This window comes from Euwallacea similis, chromosome 1, assembly GCF_039881205.1.
Source record: "Euwallacea similis isolate ESF13 chromosome 1, ESF131.1, whole genome shotgun sequence".
NCBI lineage: Eukaryota > Metazoa > Arthropoda > Insecta > Coleoptera > Curculionidae > Euwallacea > Euwallacea similis.
Window position 1 is genome coordinate 6,742,159 of NC_089609.1, and position 21,470 is coordinate 6,763,628.

The 21,470-nt window shown below is 35.2% G+C and overlaps 3 protein-coding genes across 6 annotated transcripts; all 3 read left to right on the forward strand.

The window, feature by feature from the left end:
- Positions 1-5,850: 5,850 nt before the first annotated feature.
- LOC136413415 (actin-5C) lies at positions 5,851-16,146 on the forward strand. Of its 2 annotated transcripts, none has more exons than XM_066396962.1 (2): positions 5,851-5,986; positions 14,654-16,146. In XM_066396962.1, the coding sequence occupies exon 2, from the start codon at positions 14,664-14,666 to the stop codon at positions 15,792-15,794; it is 1,131 nt and encodes a 376-aa protein (XP_066253059.1). In that variant the 5' UTR covers positions 5,851-5,986; positions 14,654-14,663; the 3' UTR covers positions 15,795-16,146. The 2 variants fall into 2 exon arrangements, with proteins under 2 accessions (XP_066253059.1, XP_066253068.1); XM_066396971.1 differs by lacking the exon at positions 5,851-5,986 and adding an exon at positions 8,389-8,521.
- On the forward strand, positions 5,970-13,229 carry LOC136413404 (actin-5C-like). 2 transcript variants are annotated; one of them, XM_066396950.1, is made up of 2 exons: positions 5,970-5,986; positions 11,719-13,229. In XM_066396950.1, the coding sequence occupies exon 2, from the start codon at positions 11,734-11,736 to the stop codon at positions 12,862-12,864; it is 1,131 nt and encodes a 376-aa protein (XP_066253047.1). In that variant the 5' UTR covers positions 5,970-5,986; positions 11,719-11,733; the 3' UTR covers positions 12,865-13,229. The 2 variants fall into 2 exon arrangements, with proteins under 2 accessions (XP_066253047.1, XP_066253039.1); XM_066396942.1 differs by lacking the exon at positions 5,970-5,986 and adding an exon at positions 8,385-8,521.
- Positions 16,147-16,701: 555 nt separating the features above from the next.
- On the forward strand, positions 16,702-21,377 carry LOC136411957 (actin, muscle-like). 2 transcript variants are annotated; one of them, XM_066394776.1, is made up of 7 exons: positions 16,702-16,834; positions 18,149-18,424; positions 18,640-18,785; positions 19,270-19,438; positions 19,498-19,613; positions 20,186-20,341; positions 20,990-21,377. In XM_066394776.1, the coding sequence occupies exons 2-7, from the start codon at positions 18,180-18,182 to the stop codon at positions 21,223-21,225; spliced, it is 1,068 nt and encodes a 355-aa protein (XP_066250873.1). In that variant the 5' UTR covers positions 16,702-16,834; positions 18,149-18,179; the 3' UTR covers positions 21,226-21,377. The 2 variants fall into 2 exon arrangements, with proteins under 2 accessions (XP_066250873.1, XP_066250862.1); XM_066394765.1 differs by lacking the exon at positions 16,702-16,834 and adding an exon at positions 16,892-17,363.
- The last annotated feature ends 93 nt before the right edge of the window (positions 21,378-21,470 follow it).

The window sequence follows — 21,470 nt, forward strand, 5'->3', positions numbered from 1 at the left end:
TGTGCCGTATTTCGCTCGATTCTTTTCTTTATTGGGTTATTGTGTTGTCCTAATGTCCTTTTTGAGTAGCAGCACGCTCCATTCGTTCCTTTTCTTTGACCACCACAGAAATGGTATTGCTGCAACGGTCCCACATTTTTCCCCAATGTCTAGATCATTAATTTTAGACATAGTGTGTACTATATGAAAATGTCGTAGAATTTCTTCTAGAATCCAAAAATGCAATAATATACACGGTGTTCCGTTTGAGAAAACATAAATTTGATACCAGACTCGTTGTTGGGTCATTCTGTAGGATTTAAAAAATTTTTTTAACTGGTGTGTTTAACTTTTTCGCAAATTAAAGGGAGAACCTCTAGATGGCTTGCAAAAATACGTTCTAACGATTATAGTCATATTTAAGAGACTGAAGTTGGTGATAGGAACCACTGATAGAAACTTTACTAACCATATTGTAGGTGAGAAAAGGTGCTAATAACAAACTTTCTTGTGTATGTTTGTTTTTAATATGCATTTTTCAAATAGTCTTCATTTACACAGTCGCCTGAATTTGTGATTTTCTACCATCTCTTGAAAGAACGCAAGTTGAAACTGAAACACTCTGTACGTACATACGACACCTGCTTATATCATATCTGGATATGGCTGTTTTATTTCTAAATGTATAGAATGACTTCAAAAAATCTTATCATTGTGATGTAATAAAGCAATAAAACAATATGTATTATTTAAAATTGCCTTATCACTTTAATTCCGATTAGCTCACAATTAAACAATGTACAGAAGTACCTCCATAACATGTAATAACTGTTTCAGATAAACTTTTCGTGTTATTTCATACCCATATAAGGCAATGTTTCTTTTCGATTTTATTCCACCGTTTCAGCGGTTTTTAAATATTTACTAAATTCGAGATTGAAGATAATTCTCTCCTAAGTACGTCACTATGGGATGCGAAGGTTCCCATTTACTCATTATCACGATTAGGTCAGACATAATTTGTTAGACAAAACTTTTTAGCCATTTTTCTGGTGATGTTATATAGAAGGGTGTTCGGTTAGTGGACATTTTAATGTGCATTTCCTAAAGGCATCCAAAAGTTATTCGTTTTGGAGATATTTAGCTTTTAGCGAGTTTAAACTTTAGGTGTGGCGACATTATCGCCGAAAAGAGATAGGAAATACTGCAAAACAAAATTGATATGTAAATATTTTTTTCGTGTAAAATGTACAATATGCTTTTCATCGAATTGCAAAAATACCCACATTGTCAAGTATTTTAAATTGATGATTATTACTCAAATAATTCAAAGTACACATGTAAAAAAATATTATACTGATATTACTGAAGAGGTTTCTTTGGGCACTTCTAGACAATCAAAGTAATGGGAATCGCTTACGTTTGTTATGCGAAAATGAATAATATTTTTTTAATTAACATATTTTACCTTTATAGATATTTTTGGACCCATGACAGATAAATCTACCTTTAAAATGGATTCTTAATGAGCATCGCAAATGCGCGACTTTTTCCTAATTTAACCAATCCAGTAACTTCCACTCTTTCCAAGATCCCAATAGTGACCGTTAAAATTTTCACTATCTAATAGATGTAGATGTACTTGCAGGTCAATGAAAATGATTGAACTGAAATTGTTGATGAAGATTTGAATATGCGAATGCTTGTGAGCAAAGGCACCATTCTTTAAAATTACGATAAACTAACGCAACACATTTGTGATTATTTACAGTTTCGTAGTTCAACCTTTGCTTCAAAATTTAAAATTAACGCATTCTGACGCATGCACTCCAAGGTTATTGCAAAGTACTAGATGAAAAATAAGTCCTTTTGCAGAAAAGGTCGTCTTCAACGAACTTGACACCAAAACGCATACACACACGCAACTTTCAAGCACATTTTTTACAATAGTTAATTTTTAGGTATTTTTAGGGAGATTTATTAGCGCCCTTGTTCATTCAACGTTCTATCTCAACGGACCTTAATCATTTAAATCTCATATTTACTCGTCATCACTGCATTTCATCATCCGATTGCTACAGAGGGCACAATCCATTTAGTCACTGTATAGTTTTTTTGATCAACTTTATGGAACAATTTGTTAAATTTTTGTAAAAAGCGATTAATAATAATGCAGAGGGCTGTGAAACTGGAAACGTTTCCATGAATTTTTTTCTCTTTTTAAATTAATTATTTCATACTTCTTTGTTGAATATGCGTAATGAAGTCAGCATTTAGACATCACTTAAATTATTCCACATCCTACAGACAATTAATTAAATGCGCCCATAGTCGCCGTAGGCCATAAGCGCATAAATTCAATTTAGGAGAAAAAGCAAGTCCATGTAAGGAGAAGTCGTCTCGAAAGGTATGCACTTCCATTAATGGACTGGTAGGTAGTAGTGTTTTCTTTTCTGTCTTTGGTTTTCATATTCTTGCCATAACGGCATCAGTATCAGTTCTATTTTTGTGCAGATGTTATACAGAATGGTACGATTATCATGGCTTAGCATTGCTATCTCCTAAACCGCTCGACTCGGAAAATCTGTGGAATTTTGTGAATTCGGAAATCATTTGCATTGATTCACGAAATATCAAGAAAAAACCTGAAATCTTAAACACAAAAATTTTAAACATTTTTCTAAAATTAATCCAACATTAGCAATGGTAAATCATGGCTATTGAATCACCCTATTCGGCATGCTCGGGATCGCAGAGTAGATATTACGATATACAGTTTGTCCCAAATTGACCATACATGGAAGACAATTTGGAATAGTGAAAATGACATGTTACTTTGACAAATAAGTGGAAAACATTTTAAAATACCGAAAATGTGAGTCAAAAAGTTTTCTAAATTGAAGAAATAATTCGAATTTTAGAATCCGAGGAGCAGTGGCGCACCACAAAAAGATCTGTGGTAAAAACAGGGAGCTGATCCTAAAAAAACATGTAGATTTTAACACATGCCGATTGTATTTTGAAGATTTTAATCATTACTCCAACACGACTCGAAAGCTGAAGCAATTTAGAAGTTTTTTCTTTAATGTGAAATTTTAATACATACAATGTACCTTAATAATTAAGCGTTTGCAACTTTTCATTCAAATGGAGAACCATTTTAATTTAAAGGAAACTGCTCCCAGAATATCCGCCCCTAATTTCCGAATGCCCTATATGTATATACCTACCCTTTTTAATTGAATTATCGTGTTCATGTAGGAACATCATAAACACTTTACGTGTTCTTCAAGAAAGGAAATACATAGGTAGTGGCTCCTCAATAACAAAAGCAGTATAAATTACGATTCGTACGCAAGATAAATGTAAATGTTTAGTTTTAGCATAATAATCTTCGGATATCTAAAATGCTTTAAATTGAACTAGGCAAGTAAATACTTGAACAGTAGATATTTCGTGACTTGATAGTAAGATAAGTAGGTTCTACGAAAGTTTGAGAAATCATCACATATTAAACGAACAATAAATTACTTATTATGTATCACAACGTGTCTTCCGGTTTTCCTCTTAATATAATGGCGAAAAATATAAGGTGATTCATGGTCTCCCAAAGCAATGACGTGTTTCCTATGACCCTCCGTAAATAAATGGAAAATGAATGAGTTTCTTTCCTTGGCAGTAATTTTATTGAAGTGATTCGACTGGACGTGAATGTAATTATCATCTGGATGAGTCATGGTCGCCGTTCGCAGTCCATCGTGTTACGAATTTTTTCTTGTCGCTCTCTTCAACCCAGCACGTTTTAGATAAAAATTATACATATATGTATGTGCATATACATATATGTACAATGTATGCGTATACATATATCTAGGACATTTAAGGCAATTTCTCCGTGGGTTCCTGAGATATCGGCCTTCGAAGTCTGGAAATGGCGAAAAATAGGTATTTTCCCCATTTAGGAAATTTTCGGAAAAATTACGAGATTGTCGATTTAATGGAGTGATATGGGTCCTATATAGACCCTAAATACCTTAATTGGTGCCCTATATGTTGAAAAATAACATCCCCTTTATTTTTTGAACATGTATGTAAGTTTGATGATTTTAGCATTCAAGATGGAGGATGAACGTCACTTTGAAAATTAAATTGAGATAGAAAGTAGGACCGTGAGATGGTTTTTTGGGGGAAAGTGGGTTCCTCTTTCTTCTTTTTATTATTATATTTTTTTGTGAAATTTGAAACCCGACAAGAATGTTTTATATTGAACTTGTGACGTAAACTGGGAACAATTAAGATGTCGGAATGGGGCCATTTTCAAAAATACTAACAATAAAAAGATAAAAGAGTACTAGTTATTTCAATCCTCTGCCATTTCTTTTCTATTCCACCGAATGGTCTATTTTTTGATTTACTAACTTTTCATCCATTTCAAAAATTTTTTATTTTTACACTCATTTTCCAATATTCCCAAATACGAGATTTAATGAAATAAGCAGAAGCTTGTGCAAACACACACAGGTGCATGAAAAGGGACCACCTTAAGCTTTTACTAAAATACGATCCTGTATAAGACGAGTTTCTATTTATATATGTTTAGTAAAGGGATCTAAGAAACTAGCAAAATTCTGATGTCGGTTTAATGGGCAAAAAATTGTTTTAGTTTTAAAAGTTTTATGGGACCCGTTTAAAACCACTTTTGTTTATTTATTTCTTTTAATTTCTTGGTTTATCTTAGAAAAACCAAATTTCACCGACTTCTTTATATCTAGCTAATTTGATTCTAGCTCTCTGATTAGTTTTAGAATATCATACGCTTATCAAATTTTTCTATCGGCTATTTCGAAGATAAGATATAAAGCTTCTCGGAAAAGGTCTTCTAAATGCGGAAAACAGGCTTTGTCGCACACTCGTAGAAAAAATTAATTGAAAAGCTTATTTGGCAGCTAGGGGAGTAGTAGGTCTAAATATTTCAAAAACTGTGGAAGCTATAAAGACAAGAATGTGAACAATTACACTTTAACACTTACCATCCTGCATTTAGAAAACGATGCGTTTGTAGACTTATGTTGGTCATGTGACATTTTATTCATAAAAAAAGTGAAGAAGATTTGGGCCAAATTCGGTATATAATTCGTGAAAATTCGTCACGCTTCGTTATTGCTATAACTTACTTTTTGGTTGTCTATTTGCATTTATTACATTCTTTAGCATTTATTTCTATAAATATTAAACGCAGGCGAAATTTGACCATAACGCAAACATTCACCACGTAAAAACTCATCATTGAAATAAATTCAACTCGTATTTTCAGTGCAGAAGTGTAAATCCACCAGATTTCTTAATTTTTAATTGAAGTGAAAGTTTAAATTAAGTTGATTTTATTAAAATGGGTGGAATGGACTAGGCACAAATTCGCTAACAACAAACATGATAAATAGCAACTTGTCTTTTCTGTCACTTTAATTAAATTTTTAATAAGTTTATTTTCATCATCAACCGTCAACGCAGGGCCGCAGGACCTACGGCCTGTCCTGGGAACTGTCGAGAACCGCGAGCGAAAAGAACAAACAACGTGTGTGTGCTAGAATGAAATGCCACTATTGGAGGCCACCAATCACAGTAAGAGCCGAGTTTTATGCCCATATATGGTAACGTCACTACACGAGGCCAAGTGGGGTCGGGCGAATCCATTCGCCTTAGCGCGAGGGGAGGTCACATTTCTGAATGTTTATCTTTCTAATTTTTAATTGGTTTTTCACGTTTTTTGAAAGGTAAGTTACAACACCATCAAATAAAACTTCAAGTTAATGTCAGATAATCACATCACGTTTGCGTCTTGCGAATTTCTGCAGGGTGAAAATTTCCACATTATTAAATCTACCCTCCGGGTTTGAGAGTGGACTAGTCGGAGCGGCAAACAAACGGATTTTTCCCATTCCTTAGTTTTAGTTGTTCGTTTCGCTGAAATCGTTGTTATCTTGTGACGTGTCTAATTTAATAAACGGTAAGTTCCAATTTTTGATAATCCATATGTTTCCAGAAAGCCGTTTTCTTGCCTTACTTATTATACGTAACCAAAAACCAGATTAATATCGATTTAATGTAGGATTAAACAGTTCAAAATTTACCGGCTTTTGGTGACAGCGTTCGTCTCCATAAGCACCACGCACCACCGATCTCCCAATTCAATAAAGCGTTGTAGTAGGATCTGCCTACTAAATCTCTGTTTTATTTTTATCCAAAGTTGGTGGCACAGGCTAAAAGAGTATAGAAGCCGCCAGCCGGTCTAGTTTTAGAAATAATCTGTTTGGTTCCAAGGCTGACCCCATGCCCTAACTACTTAAAAAAAATTCGCTCATATAGTGCGTCCGGAAAGATACTAGGGGTATATTTTTGGAGGTCCTCGGGTCGAAAAAATTCATATAAACATAACTAGATATGAGGTCTAAGAGAGCCCTTCAAAGATGGCGCCCTATAAATGGTATATCCCGGACGCTATGCAAGTAAATTGAAAATTTGAAAACCTCTGAAAAATTGTGATGCAAAAATTTCATTTTTCTAACTGTGGCCCACTCGGCTTTTCGGTAAATCACCGCAAAGCACCGCGTGCGTCGAGCTACCAAAATGTTCAAAGATTCGTTTTTTGATGTCAAAATGTACAGTTTTCTTCAGAATAACAGCAAAACCTACGCGTTTAGTCCACGTCATTGGCAGTGATGTAGGTTTTTTAATACCCGCAGTGAATTTGCACTACAAGTTAAACTCTTGTAAGAAAGTTTTATGCATGTATCTTGAGACAGAGCGTCTCAATATATTTAGAAAATTCCATTTATGGGGCGCGGTTTTCGAAGGGCTTTACGTCCATCAGAACTCATTTTCGGCTGCTAAATTGACTAGTTTGAAGGCTAACACAAAGCACTTACAAACCCTCGATCCCCCTTATAACTGGTTTTTATTAGAACCCTCATTATTACGGAGTAATACATACTATACCAAATGTGATGATACGACATTATAGCTATAAAAAAGCCTTGGGCCGGTTATGAAATAAATTCTAAGTTAAGTCGGCTGTCCTAGGAATTTATTTACATAAAAAAGGATTCATACAAGGTTTGACCTTACTTAGGTACCTCCTTACAATGGAGTTTTTTTGAGTGGTACCAAGGAAAATTACTACAAAGGAAATGGATTTGAACACAAAAACACCGGTTGTTGTCTGGGAGAATAGCCTCATGTAATCAGAAGCCGCTTTAAGCGCTAGAGTTCTTTATATTTTTATAGTTTTGTTGCTTACTTTATTGTTTTAATATTAAGACATTTAAATGGCTGTTTGATGTTGTTCAGTTCGTCAATGTGATAATGCACAACCATCCAATAGAAATTACTATACAGTTTTTTTGTATGCAACCCGTGGATTATTTTTAAACTAAGGTGGGTAGAAAGAGACATTTAAGGCGAAAATTGTAGGTCTCACTCTAAGGGAAAATTCTATATACAGGATCACTAAAAACTCTTACCAAAATAAAGTTCTTTTTCTCTAATGGAACGCCCTGTTTTTTTATTCATCTCCTTCAAATTCTAAACAAAAATCTTATAACACAAAAAAGATATTCCGTTGACTAAATGTTAACTTTTAAGAAAAAATAATTGACTTGGCATTATGTTAAAAGGGAACTTCGCTTGGTCGCAACTTTTGATTGATCCAGTATACTAAATTTTCCTTTAGAATCGGTAAAAACCTTACAGTTTCTGTTTTAAACGGTTTTTTTTAGCTGCTTTAATTTAGAAAATAGTGCACCGTTTCCATACACAAAAAGTATCTCTGTAGAAAAATCTGTACCTGCCCTGCAAGCCATAAAAACCACGAGTTCGTTAAAAGTCAAGAGGTTTGTCATTCAACCGAGTAGCTTGACATATGACTGTGTTTAAAAAAGGCGTAAAAATGCGTGTGGTATTGGATGAAAGAGACTCTTCATTTTTGTTTAGGTGACATACTGTTTTCCCCAAACGTTATTAGAAATAAGGCGGTCAAAACACTCATACTTACTCTTTAGATTTGTGACAGGAGTGTTTTCTTATAATTCTAATAAACCATCCACCTTCGCGTGGCATGTATGACTACAATGTAGGTGCCGAGATATTTTTAACTGCGTTAATGTTAATGCTAAATAAGGGAATTCTATATTCGTAGAAGGTGGTAGCATTCGATCATTAACCATTTACAAAAACGGCATTTTTCATTGAAAATTGAACGAAAAAGTATGTCAGATCGAGCGCTGATGATTTCCGAGGCGGTGGGGGGAGGCAGCGAACGAAAATCGATGCAATACAATTCCTTATTTGGAAATCTTTCTTGCCATTGGTTCAATGCGCCGCCGCTACTGCGCCGTGCGCGAGGTGGGGCGTCTAATAATTATAAATGGAATACCGCTTTTGAATTTCACACATTTCTGTCTTGTGATATTTTAGAGTGAGTACGGCGGTTTGGCTGTGGTTAACGGAATAACAAAACTTAGTTTTCACCCATATACCAATTAAAGTAAGTTGGAATTCATAGATATTTTTGGTGCTTCTCTACCGATTTAAGACCGGCGCGATCTGTACATTTTGTGTTAGAAGTATTTTGTGCTATTTTTCGAAGGATACTTGATGGATTTATTACATATCTACTTACTCATTTACCACTGATAGGTACTTATTGCGTCTTTAGGGCAATTAACTACATATTGCCAGTGGAATGTTCCAGAGTTCTTTTTGAACTTTTTTATTGCAATTATTATTCTGTTAAACTTTTAAATTATTATGAGGAGTACATATACAGTAGAAGTCGGTTATAACGAACTTGAGGGGACCGGAGATTTTGTTCGTTCATAACCGAGCGTTCGTTGTAACCAGTTGTCGATAATATTTGTTCGAGTTAAATAGGATGTACGTAAAATCATTTTTCGAACATAAAATTCATTTATAAATTTAACAAAAAACACAAACGTACCTAAATATGAATTATCTATATATTAAATTACCCTAAAATTACATGCTATAATAACTTTTTTTTCATTTCAAAATAGTCGGTAATTTCATTTTATATTTGATTTTTTACAAATGATTGTCTTTCAATATAATTATATAATTTGTGAAAAGCTTGAAATACAAAAGGTTCAGAGTTAGAACAGTACAAAAGTTTACAAATCTTATTCATATAATTGAGAGACTCTGACACATTTGGTAGATTATTTTCGTTAGCTGCATCTTCCTCATTTTCACTATCCAGGAGTTCTTCCATAGAGGCCGTCTCAGATACGGTGATACATGCAATTAATTCAGTATTGCTTGGAACAGCAGTGGTTATTAAATTGATGTAAATTTCGAAATATTCATTGATGTCAATATTGTTGTGCTGTTTAATTCAAGCAGCCAAAGGAATGCGTCTTCATCCGCTTCATTCACAAATTCTACATAGTGCAGTTAACCACCAACAAGCTTCAGCCTCAAATGCGCCAACGGGATGTCATTTTCTTCATCTTCTGTTTACGGATTCAGAGGTAAATCCTGCATGACGAAAACTATTTCCAATTGTTATTTCGGAAACGTTTCGCCATGATGCACTTATCGTTATTATTGTATCGAAGAGTGTGGATTTGAAGTCTTCCTTGTTTTCAAAGGCGTTTTTTAATCGTATTAAAACATTTTTCGATAGTATGCCTTTAGACAACGTATAACACCTTGGTCCATTGGTTGTAAAATGGCAGTGGAATTGGGGGGTAGGAAAACAAGTTTAATAAATCTACGATTTCTTAGTTGTGGATGTACTGGACAGTTGTGTAAAATCAATATTATTTTTCTTTTTTTCCTTCTAAGTTCTTCATCCATGCTCTTTTATTCGATACGTAATTTAAAGGTAACTTGTCTTTATTTTTGAAACATCTCGGTGATTTAGATTTACCGATTATCATCAATGGACGTTTTTCAGTTCCAGTCATATTAGCACAAACCCACACAGTAATTTTTTCTTTGCTTTGTTTTCCACCACTATATTTCTCTCCCTTAAATTTTAATGTTTTATCTGGAGTCATTCTATAAAACAAACCTGTTTCATCTCCATTGAAGATATCGTTCAATTCATATCCAGCACTAATACTTGGCCATTTATTTTGGAGCTATTCAGATGTTACTGCAGGTTACACCCCAGCTGTTTCTCCATGGATTTTACCCACCGATATGTTGTGACTTAACTTAAATCTGTCGAGCCACGGTCTCCAACGTATGGTTATCTTGAGCATATTACTAAAATAGTGGAGTACATAGGCGTAATCTAAGGGTAAATTACACTTTACAACATAGAATTCGCGTGTTCCAAGGGTGTTATTTCCTCCAAGTGATGCACTAACAAATTTCACTACTTTTGTTAAGGTTTATTCATACGAACGCCAACGTGATACAACAATCGCGAAAACCGTCACAATCGAGAATAACGAGTAAACAACATTCTGCCCTCTTGTGAAGTCTGCTTAAATATTGAACCTAAACTAAACAAAAAACATTAAAATTTTTCTCATGCTAACGGATCTTGGATGAAAAGGGTGCCTGATTACAGTCTAGACCAAACCTAAACATGAATGAAAATCAATTTTAAATCGAGTGACGCAAATTAATTGCGTAATTTCATTACAGGTCTAAACCTAGGCTTATACATGAACAAATAAATTAAGCCAAGAACGGTAAAACAATATAAATCCCAGTACCTTGCCTAGCCGCTGCTAAAAGAAAAAGCATCGTAGGATAACACTGACGTTGAATTTCTCCTTTTGAATCTAATGAAAAAAAAAAACATTATGATGAATATGTGATCCAGGGATCCTCCGATGAGAATTTTAATTTAAAAATCGATATTAGTTCGTTCTAACCGATATCTCCTTGTTTTGTGTTGAAAAGTGTTCGTTTAAACCGATTGTTCATTATACATGAATTCGCTTTATCCGAGTGACTAAAGTATGTAGTTATACGGAAAATAAAACGGGACTTTTAATTTTGTTCGCTAAAACCGAGTGTTCGCTGTATCCAGGGTATGCTTTAACCGAGTTTTACTGTACGTATATCAATGTGTCGTAATAAGTTTCATCTGAAACATTATGTGCATGTTGATGGTTAAAATTCTTAATTCGCCCGATCACTTTATTCAAAACTTATGCCGGCCGGTACGTACCGGTTTTCATAACGGATTTTATTGATCACTGGCCTGCGCCAACCATTTCGTTTCCCGTCTTGAAGCTGGCCATTTTTCAAATCTTAAATAGGTAGAGAATATTCCGTCTTTAAACCGGTTTCGTCGCTTGAAAAGTACCATTAATGTGTTAAACCATTTTAACGATTCTTGTTACTATGGGGGTAGTTCACCACATACGTATTTAACAATAATTACCGGTCTATGATTATTTGATTGTCCAACCTGGTTGGCCCATTATTGATCCTTTTTGTTAGCTTAATGAGTTCAATTTGTGAAAATTTACTTAATTGATGCGAAAATCTTCTGTAATAAATCGATGTTAGTTTTGAATTAGGAATTTTTGTTCTTGCAAAAGGTAAGTATGCAGTAGAGTAGAAATTCATGATTTAAAATTAAACCGTAACTCGTAAAGTTTAGGTGAACTTCCCCAATAATTAATTCTAAATCTGTGATATGTTGCAACCTAATTCTATTGGACGTTGATTTGATAAAATCTTTCCCTTTCTTTTCAGCACTAACAAATCAACATGTGTGACGAAGAAGTTGCCGCTTTGGTCGTAGACAATGGATCCGGTATGTGCAAAGCCGGTTTTGCCGGGGACGATGCACCCCGTGCTGTTTTTCCTTCAATCGTCGGTCGCCCCAGACATCAGGGCGTCATGGTCGGAATGGGCCAAAAAGATTCCTATGTGGGTGACGAAGCCCAAAGCAAGAGAGGAATCCTCACTCTAAAATATCCAATTGAACACGGTATCGTAACCAACTGGGACGATATGGAAAAGATCTGGCATCACACTTTTTACAACGAACTTCGTGTGGCTCCTGAGGAACATCCAGTACTTCTCACTGAAGCTCCATTGAACCCCAAGGCCAACAGAGAAAAGATGACCCAAATCATGTTTGAGACCTTCAACACTCCCGCCATGTACGTCGCCATTCAAGCTGTTTTGTCTTTATACGCGTCTGGTCGTACCACTGGTATCGTACTTGACTCTGGAGATGGTGTCTCGCATACTGTACCCATCTATGAAGGATATGCCCTTCCTCATGCCATCCTTCGTCTGGATTTGGCTGGCCGTGACTTGACTGACTACCTCATGAAGATCTTGACCGAACGTGGATACTCCTTTACTACTACAGCTGAGAGAGAAATTGTCCGTGACATTAAAGAGAAACTCTGTTACGTTGCTCTAGACTTTGAACAAGAAATGGCTACTGCAGCCAGCTCCAGCTCCTTGGAGAAGAGCTATGAGCTTCCTGATGGACAAGTTATTACCATTGGAAACGAGAGATTCCGTTGTCCAGAGGCTCTGTTCCAACCCTCTTTCTTGGGCATGGAAGCCGCTGGCATCCACGAAACCACCTACAACTCCATCATGAAGTGCGATGTTGACATCAGGAAAGACTTGTACGCTAACACCGTGCTCTCTGGAGGTACTACCATGTACCCAGGTATCGCCGACCGCATGCAAAAAGAAATCACGGCCCTGGCTCCATCGACGATGAAGATCAAAATCATTGCACCCCCGGAGAGGAAATACTCTGTATGGATCGGAGGTTCCATCCTTGCCTCTCTGTCCACCTTCCAACAGATGTGGATCTCAAAACAAGAATATGATGAGTCTGGTCCATCCATCGTGCACAGAAAATGCTTCTAAGTTTGTTAGTGGTTTATTATACGAATGGGAACGATGCATATTATAATATCATAATATGGGAACGATGCATATTATAATATGCATCGTTTCCATTCCATTATTCCATGCATTTTTTTATTATTTTTTTTTGTATTATATTCGCGATACTTACGAGAGGTCGCCGTGCGACCAGGACTGCCATTTTGATATGGGATGAATTTAAAAAGACCGTACACGTAATATGCACTAGGCCAAAGTATTAATACTATCTTTTGTAAGTTATTACCTGTTGTGCAGACTCTTATTTTACTTATAAATATAATTACGTTTTTAGTCATTATTGAATATTGATGGAAAAGTGTTTAATAAAAAAATTGAAAATTTAATGGGAGTTTCAGTATTTGTCGTTAATTACCCTCAAATATCCATATCTATTGTTTGGTAGGTATGAAAGTAAACTTTTTAGTGTGAAGGATTTATGGTTTTTACACCTGTCCCTGTTTTTAAACTGAAATTATTTACAGGGTATCCCGGCTTGATTCGGACAAATTGATACGGAAGATAAACCTTATTATTTTAAGCAAAAAAGTTCATTATCGTCAAAAACATTATTTTGATAGTTAAACTAATATGAAATGTCAAAATAGTATGAACTTTTTGACGTCTGTAGATTTGACTGAATTTATAAATTAATTATTTTATGAGGAAACGGTACAGAATTCGACCAAAAACTAAGAGTCAAAATTTAGGTAACAGATGGGAAAAGTTAAAAAAATATAAAAATTCAGCAGTGGTGTACGAGCAAATTTTTTTAAAGGATTTTATGAACCAAGACCTCGGAAAATGCAATACCCTGTATAGTAATTGGAGGAAATTTACTCTCGTTTTAAGCAGCATTACCTAATATGCATATAAAATTTGAAGGATCTGTCTGTAGTAAGTCCACTACAATAAAATAAAAAACTATTTTTTTCATAAATTTTAACACCCTGTAACTTCGCTCCCGATCCAGATCGGACCCATGTCCATATGATCTTTTTTGCTTAAAATAATGAGGTTTATCTCCCATATCAATTTGTCCGAAACAAACCGGGACACCCTGTATGTATAGTTCCTTTTGGTTGCTAGAGGTCGTCATCAACCACACCAGATGAGGCTTTAATGACATTTTCATTTAATTATAGAATGATTATAAGTCACATCATATCCTTGCATTTTTAGCAAAAATCCATTGTCAAGGCATACCAGATGAACCAGACATACCGTGTTTTTAATAAATTTTGGAAGCTCTAAAAGAATTTCCCTTTTAGTTCCACGTGAGTGAAGTGTTTGCAGAATGTGACCCTCCCCACTTGGATGTAACTCAAAACAATATAGAAAGATAAACAGATGGCAGAAGCATGATCTTTAGATTGACAAAATATGGCCTATAAAAAATCATTCAGTAAAGAGCACGCAGAATTCTTTTGGCTTTCTTTTGCTGAGGAAATGCTCTCACGGCATGATCTTAACCCTCCAAAACCATGAGTCAGCACTGTAGTCTGAAGTGAAGAAGTGTAATGTGATTAAAAGAAGGAAAAATGCGAAAATTTTGCCCGGTAGCTCATAACTCCTTGTGAAGGTGGTGTGATACGTCAAAGGACTCATTGAAGCTCTTTTAATTATCATTGCAAACGTTAGACGTATTTTCGGTACTTTAAGGCCTCACCTGTTTGAGGTCAGGTAATACGTAGATTATAGTTGTGATCAATATTAGGTACTTGAGTGTTAGGTCTAAAAAGAAATTGACCAATTCTGTTTTTTATTGCAGATAAATCATCATGTGTGACGAAGAAGTTGCCGCATTGGTAGTAGACAATGGATCAGGAATGTGTAAGGCCGGTTTTGCCGGGGACGATGCTCCTCGTGCCGTCTTCCCCTCAATTGTGGGCCGTCCCAGGCATCAGGGAGTGATGGTCGGCATGGGCCAAAAAGATTCGTATGTGGGCGATGAGGCTCAAAGCAAGAGAGGAATTCTTACTCTTAAATACCCAATTGAACACGGTATAGTAACCAACTGGGACGATATGGAAAAGATCTGGCATCACACTTTCTACAATGAACTTCGAGTTGCTCCAGAAGAACACCCTGTTCTTCTGACAGAAGCTCCCTTAAATCCCAAGGCCAACAGGGAAAAGATGACCCAAATAATGTTTGAAACTTTCAACACCCCCGCTATGTATGTAGCTATTCAAGCGGTATTGTCTCTATACGCCTCTGGTCGTACCACTGGTATTGTGCTTGACTCAGGGGATGGTGTCTCGCACACTGTGCCCATCTACGAGGGGTACGCCCTTCCTCACGCCATCCTTCGTCTGGATTTGGCTGGTAGAGACTTGACCGACTACCTCATGAAAATCTTGACGGAACGAGGATACTCCTTCACCACCACTGCGGAAAGAGAAATAGTCCGTGACATCAAAGAGAAACTGTGCTATGTTGCTTTAGATTTCGAACAAGAAATGGCTACTGCTGCAAGCTCCAGTTCTTTGGAAAAGAGCTACGAACTTCCCGATGGGCAAGTCATTACCATCGGAAACGAAAGGTTCCGTTGCCCCGAGGCCTTGTTCCAACCTTCTTTCTTGGGCATGGAAGCCTGTGGTATTCATGAAACTACCTACAATTCTATTATGAAATGCGACGTTGACATTAGGAAGGATCTGTACGCAAACACGGTTCTTTCCGGAGGTACCACCATGTACCCTGGCATCGCCGATCGCATGCAAAAGGAGATAACAGCACTAGCTCCATCCACTATGAAAATCAAAATCATAGCTCCTCCGGAGAGGAAATACTCTGTTTGGATTGGCGGTTCCATTCTGGCTTCTCTGTCCACCTTCCAACAAATGTGGATTTCTAAGCAGGAATACGACGAATCAGGTCCGTCTATAGTCCACAGGAAATGCTTCTAAGCTTAATATTAGTTATTTTTATGTCAGCATTCCGATAATACTCGATTATCGTTTATGTTTTGTTCTCTCGAATATTCCAATTGTGTACTGTTATTTAACATACTTCTTAATGTAGGTGGCTGTACGGCTGGACTGTCATTTTTCATTTTATTTCGAATCATTTTAATTCTAAATTATTCCAATGAAACTGGACTTAGGCTTACCCTATGATTGAACTGAGTCCTAACGGCTCGAAATGCCGTATATGCGCCAAGCCAAAGTATTAATAATATAGATGATGAATAACATTTTTCTAAGTTATTATTACTATTATTCCTAGGCTCTCGCATATAAATAAACTTTGTAAAATTAATTTAGTTGTTTTGTTTAGCTACAAGAAATCTGTCTAAGTTCATGTTTAGGTACAGGTGTTTCATGAAAACGACAACCCCTTTTACTTTTTTTTATCGTTTTCGAACAAAATGTTAAATACAAAAGTTCTAACTATTTGCGCGATGGCTTGCAGGGATATATTTTTATTTATTCAGTATGATCCGCAAAGAAAACTTAAATTGCTAATGCTTCCAGAAAGCCGAAACGTTATCTTTGAACATTAGTTAGGTCCGTTTATTTTTCGTCATTACGTTGCTAATACAAATACCTAGAATTTTCCTCATTTAAACGAATTCTAAAATCTTGTTAAACTATAACAGATATTTCTTCGTCCCTATAGGAAGTAGTTAATTCGACAATTCATTTCTAGTTTTAAAATTGGAATAAGTGGATTTTCAAATAGCAATTTGCTGTGACGCATGCTTGGTAATGTCCCATTACTCAAAATTACTATCTCATGGAAAATACTTATAATGCTATCAATTAGTTACTGCTCATCGATTACCTATTTATTGCATTGTACAAAGTTTTGGGTGCTATACACAATATTGATTTTGGTGATTTCTTGATGTTGTGGCGAGGGAAATATTACAGTCTTAATTAAGCGAAAGACGGTTCTGGTGCCAACGCATGGAACTAAACTATATATTTGCAGCCTGCATTTTGTGGTAAGGTATAACCAACGAGAATTATAGTAATACCTATTAATTAGGTTTACTACGGTCAAGCATTATAACAACCTATGTCTAATTTAGTCTTAGTCATTGAAAACGGGTAGGTATGTGTGTACCTAACATAAAGTACCTGATAGAAAGGTACCTCGTTCGCATATTAGTCAGGGCATTCCATTCAATTAACCAATGTGTTATTTTTAGAGATCTACATTCGCAATGGTATACGTATAACAGCTTGTGTATAATGGTTCCGGTCCGCGCTTCTAACTAAAATGTGGTACCTACCGATTATAACGCAACTAAATATTTCGTAGGTGCCACCACATAACACATTCGAATTTGCAATAATAAACAGTTTCTTCGTGTTTTGCGTGAAAGTTCCAAATAAGCTATTCCAGGTTGTTTTCGAAGAATGTGTTTGATAATAATCAACTGACTGTGGTAGTAGAGCGCACCTTGATGTGATATTTATTTAGCAAGATTATTTAGTGTTTCCAAGCAAATTGCCATTCCTTTAGTGAGTGTACGTATTTTAAGTATGTAGGTATTTAATATTTATTTTAGGTAAAAATATAGGTACCTACTTGTAACTTGTTGACAATTTAAATAATATAATACGGATACATAGGTAGGGTTATAGTTATGGGTTTCCCACTGTTAATGTCAGTGTGAATATAGTGCGTATATTAAAATTGAGCGGTTTATTATTCCAAAAAAAAACGAAGAAGGTCAAAAGGTTCTAACTTCACCTTTTGACCTTTTCTGAATTTACTGGAGAATATCTTTTGCGCTTGATAATGCTAAAAAAGTTGTGCTGTATCGTATTAAAAAAAGATAATTACTAAAGTTTTTGCGGGAATTGAATGCGGTGTTCAGAAACTGCCATTTTTATAGGCAATCTCAAGTATTCAAAAAAACTAACTAAAAGTGAATTTTCACGTCTGTATATGGGGTAATGATATCATACTAATACCGAGCATACTGCTGGCAAAGCATGTAACAGATTCAGAGAGCAACAGGCATGAGGCACCAAGGGTACCAACAAACTTCTTCATACACGACAAAAAGGTGACTGGTCCAGTTTGCCAAGAGAAGGAATTTAGAGAGAAACAAATCGGCATATTTTATTTAATATATGGAAATACTGTTCAACTCCTAACACGTGGTACTACGCATTGCAGTGTTTTCGTGATGAGTTGTCTGTGAACATTTTTTGACATAGAATTTTTCTATAATTTAGTGAGAGAAGTCTACTCTCTAAATTTGTACATTAACGGTCCTGTATAGTTATCGGGTCTTAATTTTTAGAAATTCGGATCCTTCATATTAAATATATCAAATGAACACTCTTAAATCGACGTTGGTACTGGACATAGGCTCGGGGCAAACCAAAGCAGGACTAGCTGACAATGGAAATCCCAGTTGTATTATTCCAACATCAGGAGATTATGGCAATTCCGAAACATGTGATTTTAAAGGAGACAATAATGTCTCCGTGTCTCCAGTACAGTGGGGAATTATAAAAGACTATGATCGTGTAGAAGATCTTCTTAGACACATTTATGAAGCACAGTTGGTTTTAAGGTAGGTAACAGACTGTTCATGTAAGGGTCTTCCTCAGACCACCAACTTTTTGTCAGCCGACAGTTTAGTCGGTAGCTTAATGATACAAAAACATATATGAGCGTGCACATTCATTTATATTAAATCGGTCCGATCTTACTAAACTATTGGCCGACTGTTTAGTTTGCAATTTGCGGGGAGCCACAGGAAACGTTTAACATCAAAAAGTTTCGTAGATCAGAAGAGCATCCGGTATTAATCACCCAACCACCAAAGAACCCTCAACGAGACAGGAATAAAATCGCAGAATTATTTTTTGAAAAATTTCAGGTACCCGCGCTTTATGAAGAAATGCATTCTGTTTTGACCTTTTATTCTTCAGGTATGTAAAACTATTACAAATACTAATTATATTAATTTATTAGTAATTTATGTGAAGGTAATATCACCCGCTATATTTTGCGTACATTATGTATTTAAGGGTCATACATTAATATATTATGATGGACATCACACATCTCATAATATAAGGTGTTCACATATAATAATATAACCACAGGAGACTAATTTTTAAAATAGAATGTGGATATTTGACATATACATACAGTACAGGGTGGCAAATTTCGATATTTGTATAGGAAATTCCGGTAATAATAGCAGATAGACAATAATGAATAGAACACTCCCAATGTCTAGCGGGGTTCGAATTTTCGATCATCTCTTGGTTTAGAGCTACAGCAAAATATTGATTTTGATCATTTCCCTTAAATTTTTACCATTTAGTTCAGGTTACTGTATATCCTATAAGATTCAATATCAAATTAAAGGTTAATTCATAAGCAACTGTAATGAATTTTATATTTTAGGAAGACCTGCCGGATTAATAGTGGAAAGTGGACATGGAGTGACCACTATAGTACCAATCATAAGTGGTTTTGCAATATCTGATGCTATTTTAAGGGTGAATATTGGAGGATCGGATATCGAGCGATATCTTTCTAAAATATTAAACGAAAAAAAATCAATAAATATCAAGTAAGTCAAAACATTCGTTTGGTAAGTCAGGAAAACAATGATAATACCAAATTTTCTAGTACAGAAGAGTCCAGATTATTAAAGGAAAAACTCTGCTTTGTGCCAAATCACAGAGATTACCGTGATACGCTCACAACAGAGTATTTATTGCCCGATGGACGAACAGTGACCCTAGGTATTTACAATGACTTATAGTAATGTATAGAATATTTTGAAAGGTCATGTTGTAAATGATAAGTTGTAAAGGGGAGATCTAAATAAGTTTGTACCTCATATGAAAAAAAATCCTATCTCGTTTGCTTACAGGTATACGGGGTGTCAAAATTAGACTTTAGTATAGTTGGTAACAACTTAATTTTTAATTATAAATAATTTAAAATAAATAAATAAAACTAATAAACTTTTGGTGATGGAAGTAACTTCACTAGTAAATGATTACATTTGGTTAAACGTTAAATATTTATGAAATCAAAAACTTAATTTTGACTATACCTGTATGATAGAATGTTGTTACCAACGAAATAATTTACATTTTATAATTAAAATAGTCTCTGAAATTCTGTTGTAAGTTTGAGGACCAGTGTATCTATAAATAATAGAAATATGATTTTTTTTACACGAGGTATGAATATTATCTTGATCTCTTCTTCCAGTCCAACCCAGGCATTTACGACATGACCTTTCAGGACATTCTGTATTTCCTACATTCCTTCATATTATGTATAAACATTTTATGTTCGATTTCAGCTGAGGAAAGGTACAGCGCCACTCGTCCCCTTTTTGAACCGGTCTTGGTAGAACAATTTGATACGCCCGGTATTCACGACATGATTTTTCAATCAATATTCAAGTGTGGGGTTGACCTAAGGAAAGACTTTGCTAACAACATAATTCTATCAGGAGGTAATTTGATTTCTTACATATCTTATTACCATGAATGGGCAAGTACCACAACTAACTGCATTAATTAATCAAATCAAATGCATCAAGGGTGACAATACTAATACAGAGCATCTCACACTCGACGCCCTTATACTTATTTTATGGAAACGGAATATCATAGAAAAATTTAAACTATGGGTCTCCAATGGGATTGGATTATCCATTTCAACCTGAAGAAGTTCATTTTTAAGATGTTGGAGTAACGAGTTATGACGTCATCAATGATATTTTTTCCAGAAATATACCCAAATTTTGATAAAATTATATTAATCCTATTTTTCCATACAACTTTTGTTAAAGGATTGTTTAAGTTTATTCTACTCTATTGAAAATCCACAGTTTAAATTTTTCATATTACTTTCCGTTTCCATAAAATAGGTATTGGTCCGTTTTCTAAGACATTTTATTCAGGTCTTCTCGAATATATTTTTGTTTATTATGTTTTTGAGCACTTCCGCGATTTTTTAATCCCTATTAGCATTCTTACGCATTCGTCCAAAACGTACCGATAATTTTCAATGCACTTATTATATTGTTTATCATTATCGCTTTGCAGTTGATTAAAACTGGGATTTGTTACAAAGTTTATAGATATGCCTTTCTTTTTAGGAAATTCGCTATTCAGTGGCCTTGATGTTCGCCTGAAAAGTGAATTGAAAAGTAAAGTACCTGCTACAATGAACATCAACATCATTGTCGACCCAGACAGACAAATACTAGTTTGGAAAGGCGGTGCCATATTGGGCTCATTGAGTACTTTTACGAAAAATATATGCGTTTCCATACAGGAGTATCAAGAATTTGGTGAAAGTGCAATTAGAAATAAATTCTTATGTGGTCTCTAAGTATCTACAATGATTATTAATCTGTAGAAAACTTATTGTTAATATACGGATACCGGGTGATCATGAGAAGTGGTGTCCCAATTTTTTGATACTTGTAAAAAGCGAATATTTACAAATTAATTTTTTTGTCCATTTTTCCAACTTCAGGCATTACTTGTTAAAGAAAATAAGTATCTAATCATCATAGTTAAAAAAAGGTGTATTAAAAAACATGAAAAATCAAGATGGCGCCAATAAGAAAAGTC